This window comes from Rissa tridactyla, chromosome 3, assembly GCF_028500815.1.
Source record: "Rissa tridactyla isolate bRisTri1 chromosome 3, bRisTri1.patW.cur.20221130, whole genome shotgun sequence".
Classification (NCBI taxonomy): domain Eukaryota; kingdom Metazoa; phylum Chordata; class Aves; order Charadriiformes; family Laridae; genus Rissa; species Rissa tridactyla.
The window spans coordinates 68,212,563-68,239,102 of record NC_071468.1 but is presented as its reverse complement, the minus strand read 5'-3'; the positions used below and the strand labels follow the sequence as shown (position 1 = coordinate 68,239,102).

At 39.5% G+C, this 26,540-nt stretch overlaps 1 protein-coding gene across 4 annotated transcripts in view; it reads right to left on the bottom strand.

Moving 5' to 3' along the window:
• The window catches only part of ECHDC1 (ethylmalonyl-CoA decarboxylase 1), a 41,066-nt gene that overhangs the window by 5,426 nt on the left and 9,100 nt on the right, over nucleotides 1-26,540 (bottom strand). For all 4 annotated transcript variants that reach the window (XM_054196009.1, XM_054196011.1, XM_054196012.1 and 1 more), the window contains exons 3-5: nucleotides 22,581-22,723; nucleotides 18,034-18,086; nucleotides 16,050-16,130 (exon numbers count right to left, since the gene is read on the bottom strand). In XM_054196009.1, the coding sequence (XP_054051984.1) occupies nucleotides 16,050-16,130; nucleotides 18,034-18,086; nucleotides 22,581-22,723 (277 nt within the window). The remainder of the gene's footprint in view (nucleotides 1-16,049; nucleotides 16,131-18,033; nucleotides 18,087-22,580; nucleotides 22,724-26,540) is intronic.

The window sequence follows — 26,540 nt, the reverse complement described above, 5'->3', positions numbered from 1 at the left end:
GATAGATCTGATCCCCCATTAGATGAATTTATGTAACAAAAGTACATCAAGCATTACTAAACACAAAGAGGCAGACATCAAAAAGCTGAAAAGACAGAAGTACTACTCTGTTCCTAAACTGTTTATACCTTATTCACTCAAGTACTGGCCCTGCCTGAGACAGAGATGAATACAAAATGAACCCTGACTTGACTCAATGTGCCTGTTCTTGTCTTCCAGGTCAAGGGAATTAAAATCTGGGTCTCCTGTATCCCAGGGGAAGGTCACACCACGAGGCTCCTGGACACATGCCTCCCCCGCCCTAAAAAAAAAGGAGAAAATCTGTTGCACGACAGTAGTGAAAAAAATGTTTGTTAAATGTAATTCATGTACAAAGTAACTGAAGACCTTGCAAGCAAAGAAACATCCTTCAGAAATGTGAAGGGTAGCAAAATCGTCATAACTTAAATGGGAAACAGGTTAAGGTAATAGAAGCACCAAAGTGCAGCTGAAACCTTCTTTAGGAACGTTATATTTCTATATTACAAGCAATACAACACCCCTAGGAAGAAAGCACAGGCACCATGGGCCACATCCAATTTTGGGTTAGTCATCTAAAGCAAACAAGAGCTACAGCAAATGCTCCTGCTGTACATTTTAAAAAGTTCTCAGAAGCACTAAATGTTACAAACCCTCCACCTTTGATCAGAGGATTCCTTCACTCCGTGACATCTCATTGTGCCCACTGTCACATCGCATCACATCACCGGCAACGCACGTGAAAAGAAAAGCTTGTTTGCCATTAACACTGCAACCTAACAAATCCCATCCTTAAACAGGTACACTTGCTTCCTCAAAGGCGACACTTGCTGTGAGCTAACAGCTATGCTTTCCTTCGCTAACAAATTTCCCAGATACTTGAAGCTGGAGTAGATACAATGAAAGCTGAAAATGCAAACAAGAATGTATTTCTCAGTTTTTCATCCCTGCCTTTTATAGTACTCCCATTACTGAACTGTTCCAACAGGTATAATCAGTTCCTTGGGCAGAATTAATTAAGATTATATTAAGGTTTGTGCTGGCCCTTACATCATCATTTCCTGGACTTCAGGGTTTGAATTTTATTCAGCATTCTGACAAGGCAAGGGCACTAATGGAGTTTACTAGGGAGGGACAAACACCATGCTCAATTTTCTGCATTTTAAGAGCTCCTACCACTATGTTTCTGAAATCCACGATGTAAAAAAGGATGCCTGAAACATTAAATGTGTTGTCAGCAACCTGACAACCTGATTTTGTTCCCATCCCTGTTTGACTCCCAGTGTCACGTAAGGACACAGCTCCTGACTTCCGATCCTCTCCTCCTAGCTGGCGTGAGACTGGCACACCATGGGGAGAGGCAGCCGGCATCACGCCGTGCTGCAGCACCTGGCTCTCAGCTACGGTTATACCGAGAGAGGGCAGCCAGAACTGCAGGAGGTAAGTCATCTTCCCCACAAATACTCTGGTCTCCTGCTCTCAAACCACCAATCAACATAAGTGATAAGCAAAGTTTATGCCTTTGGGTCATGGTAAGTTCCCCCATCAAATCTGCTGCCTTTTATAAATTTTGGTAACACCTATCTATGAGGTGATTGAAACAAAACAAAGTGGAAAATTCTCCAAAGACAGAGTGAAAGGCCTTGCAACACAATTAAAAGACAACCATAATTTTAACATGCTGTAAAGCAAGAGTTACAGAACCGGAAATAATAAGTTTTCAAATACAACTAGACTTTTTTGCAAAACATAGTTGCAAGACATGCAGACACATGAAAAGCTATGGCCATGGTCAGCCACATGTGCATTTTGGACGACTGTCATCACTCAGTGAAGACAGCAAGAATACAGCATTGATATCAAAGGTTTTCAAAACCATCCAAACCACACGTGCAACTATTTTAAGCACAGGAAAAGACAGACATTAAAGAAAAAAGAAAACTACCAGGAAAATGGTAACAGAAAAAAGGCTATCAAGGGCCAAACATTTGTTTTAACCAGCAAACAACAGAAGAACAAAGTTCATGTACAATCCAGTCATACACTTTCCCAAACGTGCATGTTTTTCTAATACATTAATCAATATGACATCAGCTTAATTAACTCTTATTAAATTAAGTAACAGCCATGCTATGCTGACATGTGGCAAAACCAGGTTTTTCAAATACACACTGCTGGGGAATGCAAGCTCAAGAATTTGTTAGAGGTGACATATGACATTATCTGTGGATGGTGTTTATCATGCAAATGGAACTTGTTTTGCCAGGTGGGCATGAAAATTTGATGACCTTGCTTGCAAGTGACAAAAGCTCAGGTGTGACTAGTTCAGGATTTTGTAACTTTGCCTGGCAAATGCTACCAGGACCATCCACCGCAGCAGCAGCAGCTCTCAAATACACGCTGGACCTTCAGTGAGCAACAAAGCTGGAATCCGTTGTCCAACTCTTCCCTGTTCTCCTACTGCACCTTCACAACACTCACAATACAGTCCCTGTCCCATCACTTCACCTGCACGTTGGACCTCATAGTCTCACTTCATCTTCCTTACACTTCTTCAGCATCCCAAGGGGCACAGGAGATCCCAGTATTACACAGAATCACAGAGAATGGTAGGGGTTGGAAGGGACCTCTGGAGATCATCTAGTCCAACCCCCCTGCCAGAGCAGGGTCACCTACAGCAGGTTGCACAGGAACGCGTCCAGGTGGGTTTTGAATCTCTTCAGAGAGAGACTCCACCACCTCTCTGGGCAGACTGTTCCAGTGCTCTGCCACCCTCAAAGTAAAGAAGTTCCTCCTCATGTTTAGGTGGAACTTCTTGTGTTCAAGTTTGTGCCCGTTACCTCTTGTCCTGTTGCCGGGCACCACTGAAAAGAGCCTGGCCCCATCCTCCTGACACCCACTACCTATTGGTAGTGGATTCTTGCAGCAAGTGACTGCGACTCAGGCAACAGATAGAGAGTTACACAGGTAGTATCTGTAACCTGATCTCCTCCTCTTGCTGATGCATGCAACCCGTGTCCCCCTGCCCCCAAAGGAAAAAAAAAAAAAGTGCAGCTCTTACACACAAAGTGCTACTGAACACATGCAGTAGATGTGATGGTTTTAGTCAACTACAGTGTTACAGTAAGTTAAAACAAAGCAAGGGAGAGTTGCGATTCTTGAATTTGTAGCATCAGAGTAAGAACTAAACTACCTGTTCCTTTATCTGTACAACAAAATCCCTGATTTGAGATTACACAGAAGCCCTTTATTTCAGGTTGGCACAGTGCACCACATAAATCAAGTAATATCTTCTAGGCAGCATTCTACATCTCTGGCTTTGCGGAAAAAAGAAAAAAAAAGTCACCTTGAATCTTTGATTGGAGGCAAAAGCATTGCCATAGGCATCTAGAGTTCAGTACAACTATAGGATCTGACTGTGGGATCTCCCATACTGTCCCTTCATGGCACATGAAAATCCAGGTCCATCTGTGCCTGACAAGATGCAAGTGTGCAAAAGGGTCTTCAGCCAACGGCAGGATAAAGCTCTTCCCATCTTCCCACAACAACAAAAGGGCTGAGCAAACCTATGAGCAGTGTCTGCAGCACATGCTGGGAGCACCTGTCCTGCCCAAAACCCCAAGTCCTGGTGGTCTCCTCTGATACCTCCAGCCCCTTCACTGCAAATGCGGCCAGCCAGTTCTGGAGCTTCAGTTCCTTGATGTAGGCAGGGGCACCAGGATCTTGCCCTGGCAAATGGCAGCCCTGCAAGCTGGACTGTAAGGAGCAATTAATTGGGACTCCAGGTGCTGTTAGCCTGAAGCTTGGGAAAGGACCACCCCACAAGTAGTCAAGCACTGTTGCAACTGCACACTGTCTTGAACAGTTCATGTAGCACACACTGCTGTTTGGAAACCTCCAGGCTAGCTGCCTCCTCCCCGTTTGCTTTAACATGGCAGGTGGCCTTGCAAGTTTTAACATGGTACCTAGCACTCAATCCACCTCTGATATCTGCCTTCCAAATCTTATAGTCAGAAAGATACACCAGGAATCATGTACCTTTCCCATTTAATACATCTAAAACCTATCCCTCCCACCACGCACAGGCAGGTGTTAACGCACACGTAAGAAACTACAGAACTTCCTTAGCATTACGATAAAAATTCTTGAGGCCTCATATAAGAATGCTCCTTGGCAATTTGCTGCCATCCCTACCTTCTCTAGAATCTTTTTCACAACAAAAGGAATTTCTGAGTATAGCCTTGAATACAAGGCCTAAATACAAACCACTGCCTTGACATCTTCACAAAGCCACAGAAAGCCCAAAATTAAAAGTACTTACTAAAGTTAAGGCTACAGTTCACGCCTGCAGAGACCTCACCTGGAAACCTAAATACTGATAGTTTAACCACATGACAACATTGTGTTCTAATAGTGACAACTTGTCTTGTATAAGTATTTAGTCTCTCAAAACATTCTTAGGACCATAAATCTTACTGGAAATGCTAGGAATACTTTCATCAGTATTTAATTGCTGAGTGTACAGGCTTTTATTTTTAACTAAAGAAAAACAGTTCTAACCTTGTTCAATATTACAACACAAAAGCCTTCCATGGTTTTTACAGAAACTCATCTTAAAACAACTGCATTAACCAGTCATTTTTACAATAAAAAATGAATTTTGAAGCAGCAAGGTACTGTGGGAAGGATATTCTGCAGAAGAAATATGCAGTACTACACTAAAATAATTTAGCTAGTCAGCAATGCTGCTGATGAGCAGTTTCTAGTCCTTACTTCAATTTTCATGACAGATGCTGTTAGAATTAGACCCTCAAGAATAAGACAGTCTCCTCCAAAAAGCAAGTTGGGACTAATTAATCTGTTCCTGCCTATCCAGTGCAGTGTCTTGTCAGTCTCTTTATCACTACACCATCAAATAATTACCCAGGTACCCTGTAAAGGGATTATCTAGACAAAACAGCTAAAGATTTTTCTGAAATTCAGCTATCTTTTTAAAAAAAAAAAACCCACCTAATCCTCCAAAAATATTAACAAGTGGATTCATCCTGAGAATAGTCAGTCATAATTTCACTTACCTTTCAATCACGCTTGATTAATTGGATAGGTTTTGAAGGATCAAAAAGCCTCGATTATACATTTAATAAATAACTCCTTGCTAATTATATTTAGCAGATTTTCAAACTATAACAATGCAGTGAATATCGGCCAGCCACGACTGCTCTGTGCTTTCCCAGCACAGCTTGCTAGTATTAATTCCCCCTGCTCCTCTCCCGCATCTTCTCTCTCATGGAGAGCTTCTCATGTTTCTGCCCCATGCAGAGAAAGAATAAGATCACTAGACATTACAGAAATTGCTGCTTCAGAGCTCTGGCAACATGAAATGAGATTTTCAAAGTGAAAATACTGTAAAACTGATAAAACTAAGGATTTGTCCTACATGCTTTTGGTGATAGTCCATGCAGACTGGCATCATAAAAACAACCCCCTAAATTTTGCTCTTTCTGAGAATCCTTTAGTCACAAATATTCACTTGACAGATGCCTAAATGGTAACCACTAAAGAATGTAAAAATGAAGACAAAATGGTTTAAGAGAGTTTGGGGAAACCACGTCCCTTGTGCGTATCTTGTATACAATTGCACAAAGCAGCTCTGCAATCCCAAATTTCAGCGGGATAAGAGAAGACTGTGCACATTACTGTTAACAATCTCTCCTGTTTACGAGCTTTAATCTAACCTTTACTACAGGAATGCAACGGAAAAAAGTAGGTCCAGCTGCTATTTTATAATAACCCACCAGAAAGTCAGTCATTTCAAATCCTTTCAGTGATTAAAACAAGACAAGACACTTTCTTTACTTGAGGTTTAAATAAATTAAAATGATACCCAAATGAACCAAAATAAAAAAATCCTATCTAGCCTCCCAAGTACAGAGTGTTCTAGACACGCTCTAAAACTCGATGTCAAAGGAGTAGGCTTGATGCCAGCCTAAGAAATCTCACCAACACGAGAGCTCTCTTTTCTCACAGCTCTTTTCAGATTGCCTTACAGATTATATGGAATTTTATTTATAGTTACTGAATTATTTTGCAACACTCAGTGCCTCCATTTTCCCCCCCACTCACAACAAAAGCTAACAATCAAGGTTTACATAAAGTAGCCTAGGGGAAAATATCTCAAGTCTCCCTAGCACGTAGCCTTTACCACCTTATTTTCTGCCCTCCAGTCAGATTTTCCAATGCATTTTATGGAGCCTTAAGAATCAGGGTCAAAATCCAATCCAAAAATAGACCCTAATTACAGATGCATTTTCTTGAGCAAGAGTTAACATTCTCCTGGGTTAGCTGGGAAAGCCCAGGCCACTTCCCAGAGGGGAGCAGGTGAACCTAAACAGTGAGAGATGCACTCTTCAAAGGAAACCTTCAAATAACCATTTATAACGTGACTCTATCATGCTTTGTCACATCACACAGAGTCAAACGAAATGCAGAAAAAAGAATGACAGAGTCATATTTTCATGTAAAGGCACAAAACATTTGGTTGATGCTCAAATCCTGAAAAGTGGAGTCCTGGATCATAAAAAGGGAAGATGTGGTAAGAAGAGAAGAGTTTGAGGTAACAAAAAACTCAAGCAGAGATGGAAAACAGGGACATCAGTGCAGAAGCTGCTCAATAGACATAAGGGTTTTTAGGAGAAATATGGTCTCCCAAGAATAAACAGGAGCTTAAGGTGTGGATAACTCCACTGCTTATTGCCCAAACATTTGGATATTCGATGAAAGATAAGCCTCCAAAAGGAAGAGAGTCAACCGAAAGAGGCTGCAAGATTACCAATTTCAAAGGGAGCCACCCCAGGGAAGAAGCATAAAAATAATATTGTTACTACAAAACGATCCCATGGATAACAGCAGTTAAATTATAACATGCAGATACAGAAATCTGCATGCCCCAAAAACCAGCATCTCATCAATACCAAAGCCTGCACTGAGAAAAATTTTAAAAAGGCCTATCAGCAGCAAAACAGGAGTAAAGTGGCTGAGCACTCTGTGACCCAGCAAGACCCAGACTAAAACTGGTCCAGACATGATTGCATAAGAACAACCAGAGAAGTGAAAAAAAGGTTTATTTCTCAAGCACTTCCCTGATCAAAGGAGAGTGGCTAAAAGAAGTGGCCAAGACAGACTGTTAATTTGAAAGAGGGATTATGAAAAGAAAGAAACACAGGGCAAGAAGCTGTTGCTAACACCCTGCAAGGGGATTGGTGCAGCCTCAAACAAAACAAGGGCCCTCCAAAAGTCTCCTGCAAGTGACACTTGCTGTCATACTGGCTGCCATCCCTACAGACGGCTCTTCCAATCTCATTTCTGGACCAGAATCTCCCACAAGTCGGCTACAGATGGAGGTTCGCCCAGCAGAGCTGGATTAGGGTTTTAAAATCTAATGCTTTACCTCCGGCTTGACACTTTCTCACTTGTGGCTTCACTGAAGCTGGAGAGAGAAAAGTATGCTATAAAAAGCTACATTTCTTCTAAAAGGGATAAATGAAGCTGAATATTGGAAGTTACCAAAAGACTTCTTCTGTAGCAGGAATGAAAAATTGAATTAGATGACAGATCACAGGGCAAGAAATAGGGGCCCAAAAAAGCATGACTGATTAAAACTCCACAAGCGGTATTAAAGGAAGTAAGATGAGCCTTTTTGGGTTTTTTCGTTCATTCTTCAATAAACTGTCAGGAAAGAAAATTATTTGGTCAAACCACAAAGCAAATCTGCCCCGTTTCCCAGGCTGATACTTCTTGAGGTCCACACTCGATGCTTACAGGAGGTTCCCACAGCCTGGGGTACTATTCCCCCCCACCCCATGGCGGGCTGGGGGTCCCAGGAGGTGGGCAGCACTGTGCAGGGGGGCTGCAGAGATGGGAAGAGGGCTGGGCAGGGCTCGTGCAGTCCCCCCCCACAGCTGTCACACAAGGCTGCGAGTGCTGCACACACGCATCGTGCAGCCCCTTTGCAAGCTGCCACGCGACATGAAAGCTGTGTGAGCAACACACCGTTCCCTCATCCCCACTCTGGTGCCTGATCACTCGAGTAAGTTGAAGACACCCAATAACCAGCCAAAAATGTAAACTAAAAGGCCGTTCCCAAGTGGGAGAGACATAGACTTTTTACAATTATACAGTTAGCAATAAAGAGTCCCCAGTCCATGGGTGCTACCCCATTATCTGTTTGATAATACGCCCTGTGCACACAGGGGGAAGGAGCAGCATGGCTTTACAGAGGCTTATGAATGCACACAAGGCTCCTACCACAATTTAAGAGCACACAGAACCAAGAGAATAAAGCAGCTAGTTACACCGCGGAGCTGTTAATTCCCCTGAAGTGTGTACTATAAACTCTGAAAATGGCATGAGTCACCAGAGCCATAACGTGGGACTGAAGACCCATCATTCAAAATGTAGTGCCTGGATCCTCCTTTGTCCCTGCAGTTGTACGACAGCAATCCGCGGGGTACCACTCCATTTCTCCTCCCCTGCTAACGACCAATGTCTTACTAACACTCTGTCTCTCTTCTAATTCCCCGCAATGACTTTTTATCTATTACCCTGGTGTCAATGGGTCCCAGGCACAGGCACACTGCAACCTCTGTTACCCTACAATTATTTCCAGAGTAGTTTTCATCTTGACATAGCGCTCAGGTCTTACTCATGAAGCAGGTTTTAGCTATTCTGTACAGGCTGCCAAAGTCTCAATACACAAGCAAGTGAACGCCAAAATAATGCTCACATAAAAATTACTCATGCTGGAAGTCTAAAATGTTACATGAGTCTTTCTTTCCAAAAAAGGAACTACAGCTATTTGGATTTCATTCAAGCAAGCATTTTCAACAACAGATACAGCTTTTAGACTAAAGCAAAAATTTCCATTAGAAAAGATCCAATGATATTTTACCAAATTCTTCGATGAAAAAAGACCACTTGGAGGTAAAGTTGTTCAATAATTGAAATTTTTTGTCAAATCTGAATGGCAGTATTCATCTAGAAATCAAAAAAGTACAATGGAGCTTGTTTTCAAATTGAAAATACTGTATTTTTTAAATTATGTGCACACATTCGTGCAGTGTACAACCCCATGTTTATAACATCAGTTTCCCACACCTGTATTTCCATCATAGATGTTTATCAAGACCAAAGAAAACAGAACAAGCCTCCTGCACCAAATTCAAGAGTCTCTTAAAGCAGGAACATTTCAGTCATACTCTTTGCACATCTAAGCTGCTCATACAGAAAGGGGAGGGGGAGCATCAGAGCTTGGCATCTAAAATGTCAAAAAGGCAAAGATCACCTCACTTGCCTGAACTCAGCTGACTGGAAAGGAACAGCATTTCTTGACATCAGCCCTAAGAGATGCAAGGTTCGAGCTGCTCTAAGACTTTATGATGGATTTGACATATCATATTTCTGCAACCCGCAGCATTAAAGGATTTAAAATACGTCGTAACATCACAGTAACTAACAAGCTTTTGCAAGACCTAGGGTAACAAGACACACTTTGAAATTCATCTGTCTCTGCGTGCACTGCTACTGATGCTGCATTTGCACATCCTACACAACAATTTCTGACTAAAGCAAAGAGAGAACATACACTTATCTGAAATCACTGGTGATTAAGTTATAATGAAATGCTGCCATTTTGTCAGTATACCAGGTTAATAATGTCAAACAAAAAATGCTGAGGGTTGTGGGCTTCTTTTTTAAATCATCACAGTAGCTGGGACCTAAGTTTTAAGTTTTCCAGATATGACACATGATTTCAGAGCTTTTTTTTTTTCTTTTGGAGGGGGGAGGGATGTAACACAATGACATATCTCAAAAAAGGCATAAATGAGATAGACAATTTAACATTACAATTCTACATTAAAACAGTAATTTAGCTTCTTCACCTCTACTTTTTAATACAGCACATTAGTTATATTGACAGGGAACCAGTTAAGTATAATTTTTCCTGTTTTCTTTTTATTTACAATCTTTCTCTCACACACACACACACCTGCACTAATTGATATTATTGTTTTTTCCTCAGTCTGCGTATTTTCTTTGCGTTTATGAGTGCATCAGCACACAGAACTGAAAGATAACACCTAGTAACAGACTATGAATACAGTAGAAGTTCTTACACATAAACAGTTTAAGCATAATAGGACTTTATTTAATATAAGAACTTATAATTTGATTTATTCTTACTGTGACTGCTGAGTAGTAATTAATTTCTTATTAACTCCAGAATCCAGGAAGAAGTAGGAAGCTGAAGCCACCAAGACTCAAACAAGGTTCAGTCTGCAGTCGTTCCACACAATTTGGGTAAGTTTGTAAGGAACAGGGACACAGAGGTTGAGCCTGCAAGGCTCCAAGTCTTCACTAAGACACTGGGTTGCTTTAGATTAGAGGGGAAAAAAGAAACAGGGGGTGAAGGGGGAGACTGGAAGTTGCAATTGTGAAGGCAACGTTTACAATGAAAGTAGGTTGAGACCTACACAGCAACACCTGCTTACATTTGCAAAAACCCAGGGAAATTCTTCTCAGCCTTCACATTAACCAACTTGTGGAGCTATCTGCTTATATACGTGTATTTTAAAAAGATTATTTTGGTAGTGAAGATCAGCAGTGGAGCGTCAAACTCATACCTGCAGGCAGTTTATCTAAACCGGGAATTAATCACTTCACAGATGCAAGCATAATGGACAATTCCAGTGCATTTGTACTCTTCCTAAACGGTTTCTCCTTGAACCCTGAATGCTTCCCTGCAGTGTACCACCAGCCCAGTGTCTCAGTGAGAACCAGCATGGGTCCAGCTCTGCATTCCCTAAAATCTGCCTTACCTAAGCTTCCCATTACCTGGGCTATCTCTGTTTATTATTACTGTGAAGCACAGAATCAGCTGCAGTCAGGATTGTTCAACAGAAAGGACGTAAGATTGAATAGTAGAAGCGGTCTAAAATGTAGACACATGCTGATAACAAAAACCTCATTCACCCAGGATAAGGACAAGATGGTTTGGTCTTCCAAAGAAAAAAAAAAAAAAAAAAACAGCAACTTGGAATTAAGTAAATTCTTAAAAAAAATACAATCTCAGAAAGAAAACGTCAACTCAAATTCATGGTTTGTTGCCATTATTTACACTACCAATTAAATCAAACAGTGGTAAATTTGAATTGTAGACCACGTAAAAAATTCTCTGCCTGGAATATTGTAAATACATTAAATTCAAACCCAAATGAAAACTGGTAATAAAGAAAAAAACAATATGAGTCCATAAATACAAGCCCAAAAACACAAGCCCTCAAGTCCATTTCTAGCAGTGCTGCGATTACTTAACCAGATGTCAAGTGTGCCATGTCAAAAATAAGAGCAGCCTTCTTAAAGGCAGGCAGCGTGAAACTTTTAAAACCATAATCCATCTCCCTGAAAATTCATCAGAAAATTGTACTAACAAACCTCCCAGGGCTCTAAAAATGTGAAGTGATGCATGACCGCAACAGAATTCTAAAATTGCCAAATGATATGAAGGAGGTTTTACATATATATACACACGTGTATATATTTATGTATATATACTATACACACATGTGTATATATATGTATATATACACATGTGTGTATATATATGTATATATACACATGTGTGTATATATACACACACACACATATATACATACATATATATAGTAGAGAGGAAAATTTTATAATTAAAATATAGTTAAAATAAAGTTATCTGTGGCATATAGCAAGCACCTGAAGCTGTGAGAACCCACTCTCAGATTCGGCTACTGATTCTTTTCCTGATGATGTGCAGCAACGTTACGGAGTCACATCTAATGACAAGTGTTTTGTCAGCCTGGACTTTGCAAGATCTCATGAATATGGGAATCCCATCCTGTTACATTCATATCATGCTCTGCCCAGTGAAAAGAGCTACTATGTACTGAGGCACCCTTATTTCAAACAGCAGCATCTTGTGCACCTAAAAGCTCCTCCTGATAAAACTAAAAGCCAAAATCCTTGCATACAGCAAAATATTTCCAGAGATGTTCGTGTCTTGTGCTCTGACATTCTGAAACCTATTTTTGGAAAAGCTTACTGTAGAAAAATAACGTCTTTACAGTTTCTCCCCCCCTCTTTTTTAAAGGGGCAACAACTGAAAAGCTGGTCATAGCGGGCCTACATCTATGTAGTGGTTATATTATTTACTGCTCCCTTCATTTTGTATAAATTACATTTAATGCGCTAAACGCATGCTTGTAAAAGTAAACAAACACAAGTCATCACAAGAACATACACACCAAAAGCTATTCAGTAATAGTACATTTCATTTTATCTCTTATTAGGCATTTTTTGGAACATGCCTAACGCCTTAAAACATAAAACTAAACATGCCTATATATTTCACAAAAATAAAGAAAATAGCCAATTAAAACACAGTGAGGCCAATTTGATAAATGCAGTATTGTTAGCACAAGCTTCATCCCATGTTAAATGCTTGATTCTGCCATTCCTACAGATACAGGTCAGGAGTCTGTAAAAAGCACCATCGATTTAAAGAGGTGCTTGCTTTCTAAGCAAAGCGGGATACTGCTCAGCACTAACAAGAATAATGAAACTGTCCCTTTGTGATTTCACTGTGCAACATCAACTCCAACTGAAGAAATTATAGTTGATTCATTTATTTTCTAAAAATGAAAAGGAAAATACTGATGCCTCTACCCATGAGCCCGTTTTGAGGTCAATGGTAAGAGAAATAGGTAGCTTTCCATCGTTGCATTCTCATCCTCTACCTGGAGACACCATCTATTAAATTGGAATCACAAGGCAGCGACATACCTCTATTTTGACTGCAGTAGCATTAGACAGGAAAGGGTAAGAGACTATATTTTCCAGAAGCACTCAAGTACAATGGAAGCCCATTCGCTAAGTGATATAGGACCAAATTTTCAAAGTTGTAGATGTGCTAAAAGACCTACACAGACACTGCCCCAGAGAGATTTCTCAAAGGCACCAATGTGAAATAGGAGACAAGACAGCTCATAGTTCAAAGTTAGTTATTCTGGCTATCAGCTGGTAGCACTCTGCACCTACGGTGCTCAGAGATTATTGTGATCTACTAATTGCACTAATAGATTCATTACCAAACTGTCTCTGCCTCATATCTAACTGTTAGCTTATTGCCCAACAACCCACTACAATTCCTGTCCAAATTCCTTAACCAACCCTGACAAATCAGTTCTCCTTAACTTCATGCACTGTGCAAGTACAAGATACACTTCAAGTTTCTATGTATAGGGAACTCAGAACAGGTACTTCATTGCAATTATTTGTAAAATTGCATCACCAAATCCAACATCAGTTATTTGTGCACTTCACTGAAGTGTCATGTGGAACCAAAACATACACTGACATTTGGCAGCAGAACCCACGAGCCATCTTCATGGGCTACGGCACACTGAAAAAGTCTAGGTTTCTTCAAACTGTACCAAAAAGCTCAGCTCTCCAAACAAGTTTCATACCTGCATGGTTTTACATTACTGTTTTACAGAAACAATTGAGATAAATAATTACAGTGTCAGAGCCTTATCTTCCCAATTTTCATATCAGAAAAAAACTGAAAAGATTTTAATTACCTTGCACTTGTCTGGACAATGATTTTTTTTTTTTTTTCCAATCGTGTTTATGATCTTTATAAGGATGTTGCTGTTATGGAGAGTCATACTGCAACAATCCATAAAGCAGCTAAGACTGAAGAAGATGTTTTGAGAAGACCTCTTCCTCCAGATCAAAGGTGGAATGACCCAAGATGCTTTCACTTTTCATCACTTCCTTTGTGTCAGCAATAAACGTGCCAGAGTTCATGCAAGCCCTCCCTAATCCAATTTTAAATGAGATGGCTTAAAACAGAGTAAGAGACAATTAGCCACAAGAACTGCCACTGGAAGAATACATCAATAATATCATAAATCACCCCAGCTATTTTAAAATTGGATTTGTCCACACCCCTACTTTAGTAGAGATGTGTATCATACTGCCAGGGGACATTTCAGAGAAGGGACATAAGCCATTTTGGTTTAAGTGAATCCCTTCCACAATATCAGTATAGTTAACATAATACAAACTGGCAGAGATAAAAATAAGAAAATATTTCAGGCCAATACCATGCAGTTTGGTAGTTTACACGGTAACTGTGAAAAATAAAGTAGATTTGAAAATTTAGAATTAAAAGCAGCTAAAAGTCACTCATTTTGTTCTTAATAAAATAAAATGTCTAAACAGTTTATTCAAGGAAGAAAACAAACCGCTCCGATTTCTGTTCTCAGTTTCCTCTTTTGGCATCTAGTGACTCAGGAAAGAATACCTGTTCAGCTAATATCTACTGATAGTCCTCCAAAAACCCCGGATTTTCTCCCTTAGTATTACAATTCTCCAGTTCAGGAGCAATAGCAGCACAGAGTATGTTTCTCTTTCTTGTTGTTGTTATTAAGTCCTATTTCCTGCTCCTGAATTGCTATGATTTAGTTGCACTGGATGGGTGTGTTAGAAAGTAATGGAAGAGGGATCAACAGCTGTAGTTATTATGAAAATTATGGCAGCACATCAGAGGAATTGCAGCTGCTCAATTCATGCAAATAAGAGCTACTTGACAATGACTATAATTACACAGTATGTCAAACAACATAGCTGCAGTAAAAGTAGAGAGTACATATTTTAGAAAGCCAAAAGATTTCCATTTCATTATGTTCACATTCCCTAAACTCCTCTTTAGGTATAACAGGACTCACTTTCTGTCACTGGACTCACAGATACAGAAAGTCTCCCAGGTGCATTCTCCTGTCAGCGCTGCTGCTGTCAAACCCGGTACCTCTCTGCATGTTTACTGGGCATTTATAATACAGCCTGTACTCGGAAGCCATAGCCAGAGCTGAGGTTGCAGTTCACCGGCTGCCGTGTAGACAGGAAGAAAGATCTGGCGGCATCTAGTCTCAAAGCAAAGGAAGATTGCTTCTAAGCATCTCAGCCAATGCAGATACCATCTCCTCTATCAAGCCTGTTCCTGATAACTAGAACAGCAGTGTAATGCTCTAGTTTACTTTGCTTAGTAGTACTTTTGAATGTAAGTACTTTCAGCTTCTTCTGGACAATTCCTTTCCTACTGCAAGAGCTGAGGCCCTCTTAAAGGGAGCATTTCCTTCTCTTAGACAGAAATTGCACTAAAAGCTCCTCATTTTCAGAGAGGCTGTGCACAGTGCTTATCCTGTTACATCTGTAGGCTGTTTGCACATTAGCAACTGTTTAAATAAAGTGACATTTTATTATTTTAGTTTCTCCCAGTTCCTGTTCTGCATTCAACCTCTTTAATTAAAGCCGTCTGTTTTTTACTAGTGGTTTCATGCTTGCAAATCCCTGCACCTGTATGGAAAAAAAACAGGGACAGAACCTCATTTGCCTTCGTCTGCATCTCAAACTCTTGTTTCAGAAACTGTACAGCACAAAGTTCTGTTACAAATAATAAACCCAGAACACAAAGTACCAGACTAATGGAGAGTTTTACTTATTTATGTTTACTTATAGAATCATAGAATCTTCATGGTTGGAAAGGACTTTTGAGATCATTGAGTCCAACCATATACACATACGACAGCCACACAGAGAAACATAAGAGGATATACAATTTAGTGGTCCTCCTACCTCTCACTTGGGGGTGAGAAGTTGAACCCACTTGGTCTATGACACAGTCAGTTGCTAAGCTCGTCACTGCTCTTGTTTGACACAGTGATCCAAACTGTGTAACGTGATAGTAAATAATCTGTCCTCTGTACTATCAGGAAACCCAAACTTCCCTCCCTGCCCCCCATGAAATCTGCTGACAGCCCAGTTCCAAGTGCCTTGGAATTCAGGTAAAAGTGGTACCCTCAGGCTTCCCACATTTCATAGGTGCCGTCATTAAATCACTGACCCAACATGGCAGCTACTCAAATTGTGGATCTTACCTGAAATCACATGCTGTGGTAAGCTCTGCTCCCCCTCCAACAGCTTTTCCTTGGACTAGTGCAACACTGATCAAAGGCAATCTACACAAGAGAGTTTTGTAACAAAAATTCATGCTTTTAGTCTTCTAGAAATTACAAAAGGATTCAAGCAAACCATCTCTACAGTAAAAGATCAGAAAAATATACTGTTCCAACTCATTCAAATAACTACACCTTTGCAGATAAGTAGCACAATACCAATTCCACTAATGTTAAAATGAAACAGCAAGACAGATATCAAATGGAATCAAAGTAAAGAACATGGCCTATGTTATAAAAATACATCCTACAGATTATACCTAGAAAGACTATCTGCAAGAAGGAGTAACAGCACTGCGACACAAGACCCTACACTAAGCCAGTACACTACAGAAAGCAGCAGAAAGGGACACGAAGAACTGCATGGTTGGGTTATTTAAGAACAATGAGATCCAGCATAATACCTTCAGCAGCTTTTTCAGAGTGCTACCGTATCAGTCATCAACAGAACTTCTTTTTGGAGGACAAAAGCATCCTTTGAGGATAGCAACAATCTGTTACCTTTGATGGTGTTGTATTTAATGATGCTTAAGGTATTTAATCTTGTTCAAGGTAATTCAAAGGACAGAGGGAAGGAAGAGTGTGTAGGGAGAACCTCTTTCCCCACTGCCATTGTGAGATGAATACTAATGAACAGTGACTGACTTAGGATAAATCAAGTTCCCTAAGAAATGCAGCTAACTGGTTAGTCCCAGACTTTGCATGCTGATACAGCTGTTTTGTCTTTTACTACAAAGACACATTTAACTCATTGAGCAGTTTTGAAACCACATTCAGAAGTGAGCTTCCCAATCATGACCACATGTTTGGTTTTACTTCTACTTTAACAGAAGCACCAACAATTTCTTTTGGCCTAAATTCACTTATGGCAGAACACTTCATACAATACATGGCCTAAGTGAACCCACTAGAAGGGGGTAACCTCATTTTTCCTGTGGTTTATGGTGAATCAGAAGATATAGGTCCAAGTCCTCTACATCCACGCTCTGATCTATTTGAGGTGCCTCCTCCAGGATCACAGCTGGTCTCAGCTCCCTCTGGGGGAGAATCATCCCACCTACAATAGATGTCCCCAGACCGCAGTTCAGCGCTCCCCTTGAACCACAGCTTCCACATACTCTAAGTCAAGACACCTGAGGTGAGGGCTTAACCTTCATACATCTTCCTCGTCTTTGCTTGCCCCATCGATTTTGATTATACGGAGACCAACTTAAACGAATGATTCCGATCCTGAGGATTCCTTACAGTACTACTAAGTCTCCAATCTCCTGGGCAGTTTTAAAGAATACTGTTAACTCATAACACTTTCTCATATAGATTATTTGAAAACAAAGAATATTTATCTTCAAAGAGCTCTGAGCAGAAAGAGACAGACACTACCGCACATGGATTTAATAGAAATGTGATTTCTGAAGGGAAGCTAAATATAAAGGAAAGGAAAAAATGTTTTTCAGAAGTACCAGATGGTAGAACTGAATACATTCCTCTTATGAAGTGGGAAGATTAAATAAATATATTAAATAAATGTTACCCGTGTAGGCTGCATAAGCTGGCCCTGCTTGTTTTTTAAGAGCTACCGATTTCCAATGAGTTACAGAAGTCAGCTTCAAAAACTTTGAAGTCCTAGATTTCCTTAACTCTAGCTTAACTTAACACTATATAAGCCTATAGGTTTGGTTTTTTTTCTGTTCCAATCTCTGGAAAGTCTAATAGTTGCAAAATGTCAAGACCTAATTTAAATCCATAAATACCCACACTATTAACACGTGTGAGCACAAGCTCTGGGATTCAAAATTACATACTCAAAACTATGTATTTAACTTTAAACATTTTGTTAAAGAGTTAGCCAAAACATATTCCAATCCTTATAATTACTTCATAAAGAAGGGTAAATAAAACATATTACCTCATAAGTCTGGTTAAGGTGTTTTGCATAAACATGCACATATTCATCCCATCCTACAACGAATAGGAAATTAAAAAATGTTAAGTAATCCTAATGTGAAGCAATTAAACACACAGATGGAGTAGACAGGAGTATTCATTATATTTACTCTAGCTGGGTTTTTTCTCTTTGGTTAATCTTGCCCAAATTCCAGCCCAACGCCACTACGCACAAATAGAAACCCTAATATAAATTAGGTTAAAAAAATATCAGAACCAAATCAATTTATATGAATTTCAGTTATATTTAAGCCACTGTTAAAGTAATTGCCATACTGAATTTCTATGATGTGAAATTTTACATCCTTCCCTCTTAATTTCCTCTTCTCACTCCCAGTTAAACGCCCATAAAGCTGAAGTTTTAAAAGTTTGTACAGGACCGTAGACCACTGCATACTTTTTACTGTTCCAAATCCATAAAGTTTTAGACAGATACAATTTACTAACTTCATTATTTATTGTTTGGGCCAAAAGCATTTCAGACAAAAAAAAAAACCAAACAAAAAACCAAACAACCCTGAAAGAAGATTCTTCTTATTTCTCTCCTCCTTTATATTTTACATCAGCTTGCAAACAATAGTGAATAGAGAACAATTGTTCCCTTCTCTTCCAGAACAAGAATGAAGGGGCTACAAATTCAGTTACTGCTAGGTCTTACAACTTGTAGTTAAACTGTGGAACACTTTGCAGCAGGACACAGCAACCTCCACGTGAATTCAAGAACAACTAGATAAACTCTCAACGGAAAAATCAACAAAAAATGATTAAATACAAGGTAACACATCTAGTTCTAGCAATTTTAGTCACAAATTGCTGGGGACTAAGAGAATATTTTGAAGCAAAATCATTATCTATCTGCCTTCCCTGTTCTTATATTCTTTCTCAGATATCTGGTGTTAATCAGAAACTCAAAAAATTACTGGGCTAAATGACCCAGTATGACCATGTTCGTATACATACTGAACTGCGTACACTGAACTACACATGTGCCATTTAATCCAGATAAAAAAAAAAAAAAACACGAAAAAAAACCCCAAACAAATGGTAGGAAGAAAAAGAACAAGCAAACGTCTCTTTATTGGCATTTAGTAATTTCTAAAACACAGTTTTACAGGCGTTGGCAGGTTAAAGAATCTGCCTTAATTAAAAGCTTCTGACTCATACCTCAGGGAAAGAGAAGATATGCAGTAAGTCTTCAGTACATCTTGGAATAAGACCTTGACATCAACTTCAGCTGATTTATTGCCCTTTTTTTGATGCATTCCCAAGACCTACCCTGCCCTACACCAACCTGCATTATAGTGTTTAGGGACAGATCTCTGGCAGATGTAAGCTGCCACGACAATCACTACACAGGAACCAGTGAATTCAGTTTCACCACATTAAAGGCCTGCTTGAAACTTTCAGCACATGCTGATTTACAAAGCGGCTTTTAGTTATCTCTGTAGCTACCTTGTACAGCCATTAAGACCAGTATCAGTATTTCCATTCCAAATTAAAGAACAATCAAATCCTCCATGATAGCTGTCTTAACAGGTAAGTTCAAAACCCACACAAACATACAAGGTACCAGTTCTCAGACGTGGACTTGCACAATTCCCACACTACATTCATCGGGATGAAGCTGCAATGAAGCTCTTCAGAGAAAGTAATTTTTCACTTCATCACAACAGTCCTTGCATTCAAATTGGCTGTCTCAATTCATACCAAAATCCAAAGTGGTAATTAAAGATTAATGCCAGAACAGACCAGCTTGATAAACAGTTATGGCTGAGCAGACAAAAAGAAAAGTCTTCATATTCTCAGGTGGTGGAGAGATTACTTGTGTATCACATGGAAAAAATGCCTGCACAGAAAACACTCTGAACAAAAATTACAATTACTTGAGTCCTGGCCAACATACCCTTCAAACCTTCCTGATAAGAAAAATAAGGCTACTAGTCAGAGTATTTTACCTGAATAAAGAGAGGTGTTCACTGTAGTCTAGTGGTATAATCACATTTTCAGCTCTAATACTGTCCTTGGAGTAAGAAGAAATCTAACAAGCAGAAAGTGAGGTAAAATACAGCATGCACTGCATATGTAAGAAAAGGATTAGTAGTTTGCAGTAGGGCTAGGGGAGGCAGGGAAGAAGACAGTCAACTTTGCAAAGCAGAAAACTGTACCACCGGCTCTTTTTGCCACAAGAGCTCAGAGTCTGCTTTCACTACAGATAGAACAGTGTTTCCAGACCATCTCCAACTGCTCAAAAGTCCTCCCTCTGCAGTTTACTGCTTGGGAACCTCTGTCCTAGGGCTACTAGACAGGGACCAAGGAAAGTGAAATTCTCCTTTGTGCCTCCTTCCTCTCAGCTGCCCTTTCAAGAGCCGCTCCTGCTTTTAAGCTATCCAGCTCTTCAAGACTTGGTCCAGGATGAGGTTATCGCTCTTGGGAGCCAGGATTACAATGAAAGAAAGAAAAAAAACATTTTATTTTTTTTAATTCCACTATTAATTTACCTTCTGTGATTTGCTCACATAATGTTAGCACTCACCGAAGATGACCAGGCAGGGGACCTGGGTTTATATCAGGGTTAGGAACAACTGAAAATGGGAGGATGAGGATGAAGAGGAAGAGGAGGAGGAGGAGGAGCCACTAGGGGGCATGAAAATCCTTCAGCATTCTTGTCCATTATTCTGCCTTTCCTGCACCACAGGGAAAGGCAAACTGTATCATAGATTATAAGAAATACAATCTTCCCTCAACCAACCAGCTGAATAAAATAAAAGTGTTTTCTGTAATTACTAAAAGCTATGAGGTAAAGCAGCCTTGCAAAAAAAATAAAGGCAAAACATACCAGTTCAGGCACAAAGCTGTTCACTTTTTTTTTTTTTTTGCCTTAGGGATGCCTGTGGACAGAAAACTTAACCTGAAGTTCTTTTAACCTGAAACCAGACAAAACTTTCTCATCTGCAGCAAGTTAGAGAGCAGAGTTCTGCAAGACTGAAGCGCAGCAAATGCTATTCCTTATTCTATTAAAGTTTTATTTAATAAAGACTATTAAATCCCACAAAACAGATGGGTTAAGAGTTGGCTATTATAAAGAAACTTTCAGTTCAGGATAAATATTTTTAAGTCTCCCAAGGAAACAGAAAGCAACCATGTTTAACTTCTCTTGGAGCATTTCTGGAGACTCTTTCAGTACTAGCATGAGATCTAGATTCTTTGCGTAGAATTTTCAGCAAAGATATAATTAATGCTAATGCATTTCATTCTGCCCTGTAGATTGGTTATGGACCCAAATCCTTACAAGAGCCCTTTCTGCCACTGCAGTGGCTCCAAGTAATTTGTATAAACATATAGACAGAATACTAAACGTCAAAGAGACTATGGAAGCAGAATCACTGAGAATTACTGAATGCAGAACTCTGAAGAAGAACCTGACTGCAGATGAGAAAAGAACTGGCCCATGCTTGGTTTCAGCTCCTTTTCTGTTGCTGTAATACTAAAGTTCAGATTATAAATATAGATGTACCTGTGATTTTGGTTGGGCGTTTTTTTATTGAATTTTTTTTTTTTAAATTACTAGTGCTTATAAGGCATCCAAATGAAAACTCCCAAAAACCCATTTATATCTATAAAGCATGGTGTCTCCATATTAAAAAAAGCTTACCTCTCATGGTGTTTCACAAAGGAAACAAAGCCTCCTACGCCTTTTGAAAACTGGACCATTGTATTTATTCTATCAGGCCAGAAATATTTAAGATATTGGGTTTTTTATGATATTTAGTTTCATCGACAGAAACAAATCATCACCACAGTTGCAAACCGGGATGTAAGAGTAGCACAGGAAGACCCCTCTCCCCTGCAGTTGATGAAGTCCTATTTCACACATTGCCAAGAACCACATACTAACCCACAGAAAGAACTGCAGCACATGTCAAAGTTGTCAAGACGGGTGGCACGAGGGAAGAACTGCTATCAAACCCTGACCTCTTCAACTACATAGTTACACTCAAGACTCACCTCACCTGACTGAACTACAAGATCAATGCCAAAGCTCCACAGCACATGAATTGCATCTGGCCTTCCATTTCATGCAGGTCCAAGCACAGTTTTGACAAAATTGAAACCTTTCTGTAATAGCAGCCATGCTACTTAAATTTGTTTTTGACTTTAGAATATATGAGAAATCATCACTTGCATCTGCTTCTAAAGGCCAAACTACTGAAGTACAGATTATTTGATGTGTAAATTCACCATAAACTTCTCTGAGAAACTAAACTGACATTTTTAAAAGAAAAAGCTAAACAGAGTATGTAATGTAGGAATTCAGACTTATGAATCAATTACAATAATGCTTAAGCCATGGCTTAAAGGGGTTGCCAGCATTTTTTCAACCATTAAAAGCTGCATTCTGTGACTTGCATGTAAAATTACAGCAGAACCATAGAACCTCTGTCTGAAAAGGATCTCAGAATATCAAAAAGCTCATTTTTCTCCAAAAACTTAATTTGTATCACTACTTGCCTGGGAGTTGGATATTGCTTTGACAGCATTCAAATCAGATCCCGAGCAAAAAGTGTTTCCTGCACCATAGATGATAAGGCCTTTGCCATCCTTCCAGTTTTCCAGTTCAGTTACCCTCTCCTGGAGTTCTAGCATCATAGTACCTGTCACAATAGAGGAGAAGCGAACTTTTTAACAGGAAATTATTATCATCATCGTGTTTTATGTTACATTTTTCACCACCAAAACCAAGTTATCGTTAATAAGCGATGGGCTTAAAAACACAAGGGAAATCATCAACTTAAATCCTGCACACAAGCACTGACATACTTTTTTCCTCAAAGATGCACTTCCTGAAATTCTGAAGGATATTCTGCATGAAGGATATTTGTGTTACAAATTTGTCAAAAAAAAAAAAGAAAGTGCAGGGAGGCAAGCATAAACTGTAACTGATTTATTCTTGTTTGCAATTGCATACATTCAGGACACGTGAACTTGTATATATCCATCTAAATCTGTCCATCTAGTCATTTTGATGTTACTGCAATTTCACCCTGCTCAAAGAACTGGCAAAGTATACAGAAAAGAATCACGTGCAAGGTGGGGTAAATGTACGACCAGTCAATGTTAATAAAGATTCCTAAAAAAAAGGCCAAAGAGCAGACTATGTTAGAAGACAAAGACATTTAGAAGTATACATGCAAAAGAAAATAAAGATATATTTGATAGTAGGAGTAAAGTGCCTTTCATCTTTTAAAAGAACATGAAAAAAAAATAAAAATCTTTCTAAAACATCCTTGATTCCCTCCCCGATACCCTTCTAGAAAAGGTGTCTTTACAAAGTATATCTGAGGCTCCAAATATATGGATTGATATGTTTGCTTAAGTACCCTTCCTGACATGGAACTCTACAAACTCCAGTTTATAGAGCTCTTCCTAGACTGCAGTATCTTCCACACCAACTGAACTTACCCAGCATTAACTTAAAGCTCTTCCTCTCTGAATGTCTATGACTCTCATTCAGTTATATTCTTAAGAGAAAACATTTACAGAAACTAACTGCAGAAAGCAGGCTACATACAAGCTGATGACACTATCAGCTTTACACTCCTTTGACAAGAATTTAGGTGGACGGGCCTACCTTCTTCAGACAGAAATGTGCTTTACATTAACACCCTCAAGGGCTCTTTCCTTTTCTGCAAAGAGTGTTGGGTGTTTTGACCCCACACCCGCATGCACAGAACTCATTCTGTTCTGAAATTGCCTGTTAGCAGCCATCCTCATGTGGGAGATTATTTTTTTTTCCTTCCTGCTTGTTTTCCTTGCAGTTCCTTATGAAGTAGACTTCCCAGCACCAGCTCAAGAGCGAATTCTCAGTCAAGCACTTCCACCTTGAGCTTGGTCTCAGCATTGAAATAGCACATTTTGACAATGTTCACAAGGAGGGCAATAATTAAGTGGACATCACGTATTATATACAAGAATGACATTGGGTCGGGGTTTTTTTGCACTGTCTTCTGCATTTATAATTCGGTCATACTTTTTGTGTGTGGCACATCACATTTGCTTTCATTGAGTTTAACCTTGCTGATGTTGAGCTCTTTGTAGCACTTAATCAAGATCACACTGAATTCCTCTCCTCAGCTCCAAATAATAATTTTCTTCCAAGCTCTCCCAATTTGGGGTCATCTGACAATTTCAGCAGTTCATCTTCTATTCCATCATCCAAGCCATGAATGAAAATACCCAGCAGAACTAGGCCTAGCTGAGATTTTTGTGGGTCTTACTTGAAATGCTTTCCCAGCCTGACGGTAAACTCAACAATGACTTTTCTGCAAATGTTGTTGTTTAAATAGGTGTGCATGAAACCTGTGGATTTAATTTTTTGCATATTTCCCAAGTTTTCTTACAAAAAAGGTGCTTGTGCTGGCATCCAAGCTTCGCTGGAGTCAGATACAGCACAACCACTGTTTGTGGTGCTTTTAATAATCAAAGCAGCGAGGTATTAAAGAGTCTTTCCACGGAGTATTACAAGCCAAATATCTAGTTAACTGAAAAATGGAGTTTACAAAAAGGAACCGTATGAGCCAGTTACATGCAACAGCAGGCGACAAGAGACACTGGCCAGAGCCTGTCCCATCCTCCTTCCATTACTGACAACACTGAACTATTATTTTACCAACACGCATAGTCCATGATGTTTGATATAATGACGAGGACAAGATACGAAAGCAAATACTCATTCTGCCAGTCTTGGTCTTTCAGTATTTGTTACCAGTAAGTCTGTGCTCTTCACAGAACTAAATCCACTTGAAATAATAATCTGTTTGCATCTTAATTATAATCTGAGAATAAATGCTTTAAAGTCAATTCTAGAAAATAAAATTATCACCATTATTATCTAATTCCTGCAGGCTGGCTTCCTTCTCTTTTAAATTAAGCTCAACCTTAGTTCAGCAAGAGGTTGGGCTGCTGAAATTGGTTCCACCAGGCTTAAACTGACATTATTAGCATTTGTTTCCAAAGAGACCATTTCAAACAGGTGGCTATCAGATTCCAATTAATAAGAGAAAAAAAAGCATAACAACCTCCACATTGCCCATTAGCAATTTGCTAACAATTTTGTTCTGCTTTTTGTTCCATGAGTTGCTCAAGCTTAGAATAAACATAATTCCTTTGAGACAAAAAGCTGCTGTGTAAAGTAAATGCCTAGGAAATAGGATTTCTCTGAACAGTTTAATGATGTTTTGCAGCTTTCTAAAGGAAGCTTACACGTATACAGAAATTCACATCTGCCACTATCCAGAATCTCTGAGGCAAAAATCAACAGAATGTATTTGAGGGGGAGTATTTACACACTGTGGCTGATGAAGTCAACCAGGTCTTGCCAGGGCAATTTAGGGGTTGTGCATCCCATCCCTTTTCATAATTCTATTGAAGGGTATTACTTGATACACAACAAAAGGAAAAGGATCAAGTGCTTGCTAGTTCCTCAGCAACTACAGTTTACAGACAGTAACGTTAAAATGAAATGAAGAGCAGTATGAATTACTATGTCATACCATCCACGACAGCGGCCAAGGGCCCAGCATGATTTTGCTTCTACTCTTCCCGCCTGTAACAACAAAAGTCTCTGGCAGGCAGAAATGCACAGTAGAAAGCAGCAGTAATCTCTTGAACTGCCATAGTAAGATCTTCCAGAGCAAATTTTTGTGGCTATTACCTAGCAAAATGGAGTACTGCTTTCTACAGGGCTCTACATACTGCTGTAAAACAGAACTGCCTGATCCCATGGCTCATTTGCTATATGCTAATCAGGGTCTGCAACAAAGACAGAACTATTAATTTACTCACAGGTTTTTGTAGCCCCTCTTTGCTACTGGAGCATCTACTTCAATTCACATACACTAGTAATTTATTTTCACAGCAGTCATATAGGAGAGAAGATATTTTATAGAGCACTAACTGAGCCAGAGAGAAAATAATCTGCTGATTTTGGGTGCTCAACTTGAGATGTGTGATATGATTTCAGTACATTAACATTATATAGCACTTTGTATAGTCAAAGAACAGCTGCCCGTGGCCTAAAGAGCAGCTGCAACTCAGCACTTCAACAAATCAATTCTGAGCCCCTTCTGCCCAGCACCCAGGAAACAGAACAAAGTTGTAAGTTTCTATGAAGGTCTGATTTAAGCAATTTGACTTGTATTACATCTGATCTCCCTAGCAGACTGGGCTTTATCTGTCCTTTCTCGTTTTGCTATTACATCTCGTTTCTCATGCCCCTTTCAACTTACACAACAAATAAGCTAACACACAGTCTACGAGCTGTACATTGCACAGCTCTGATTTGAGTCAAAAATAAAAATCAATGTGTCGAAAAAGAGGAAATAACAATGTGATTATGATTGCATAATAACATGTATGCTGACAGGGAGGCATTCAGAAGGACAATCTCCATGCTAATATCTTCTAGCTTCA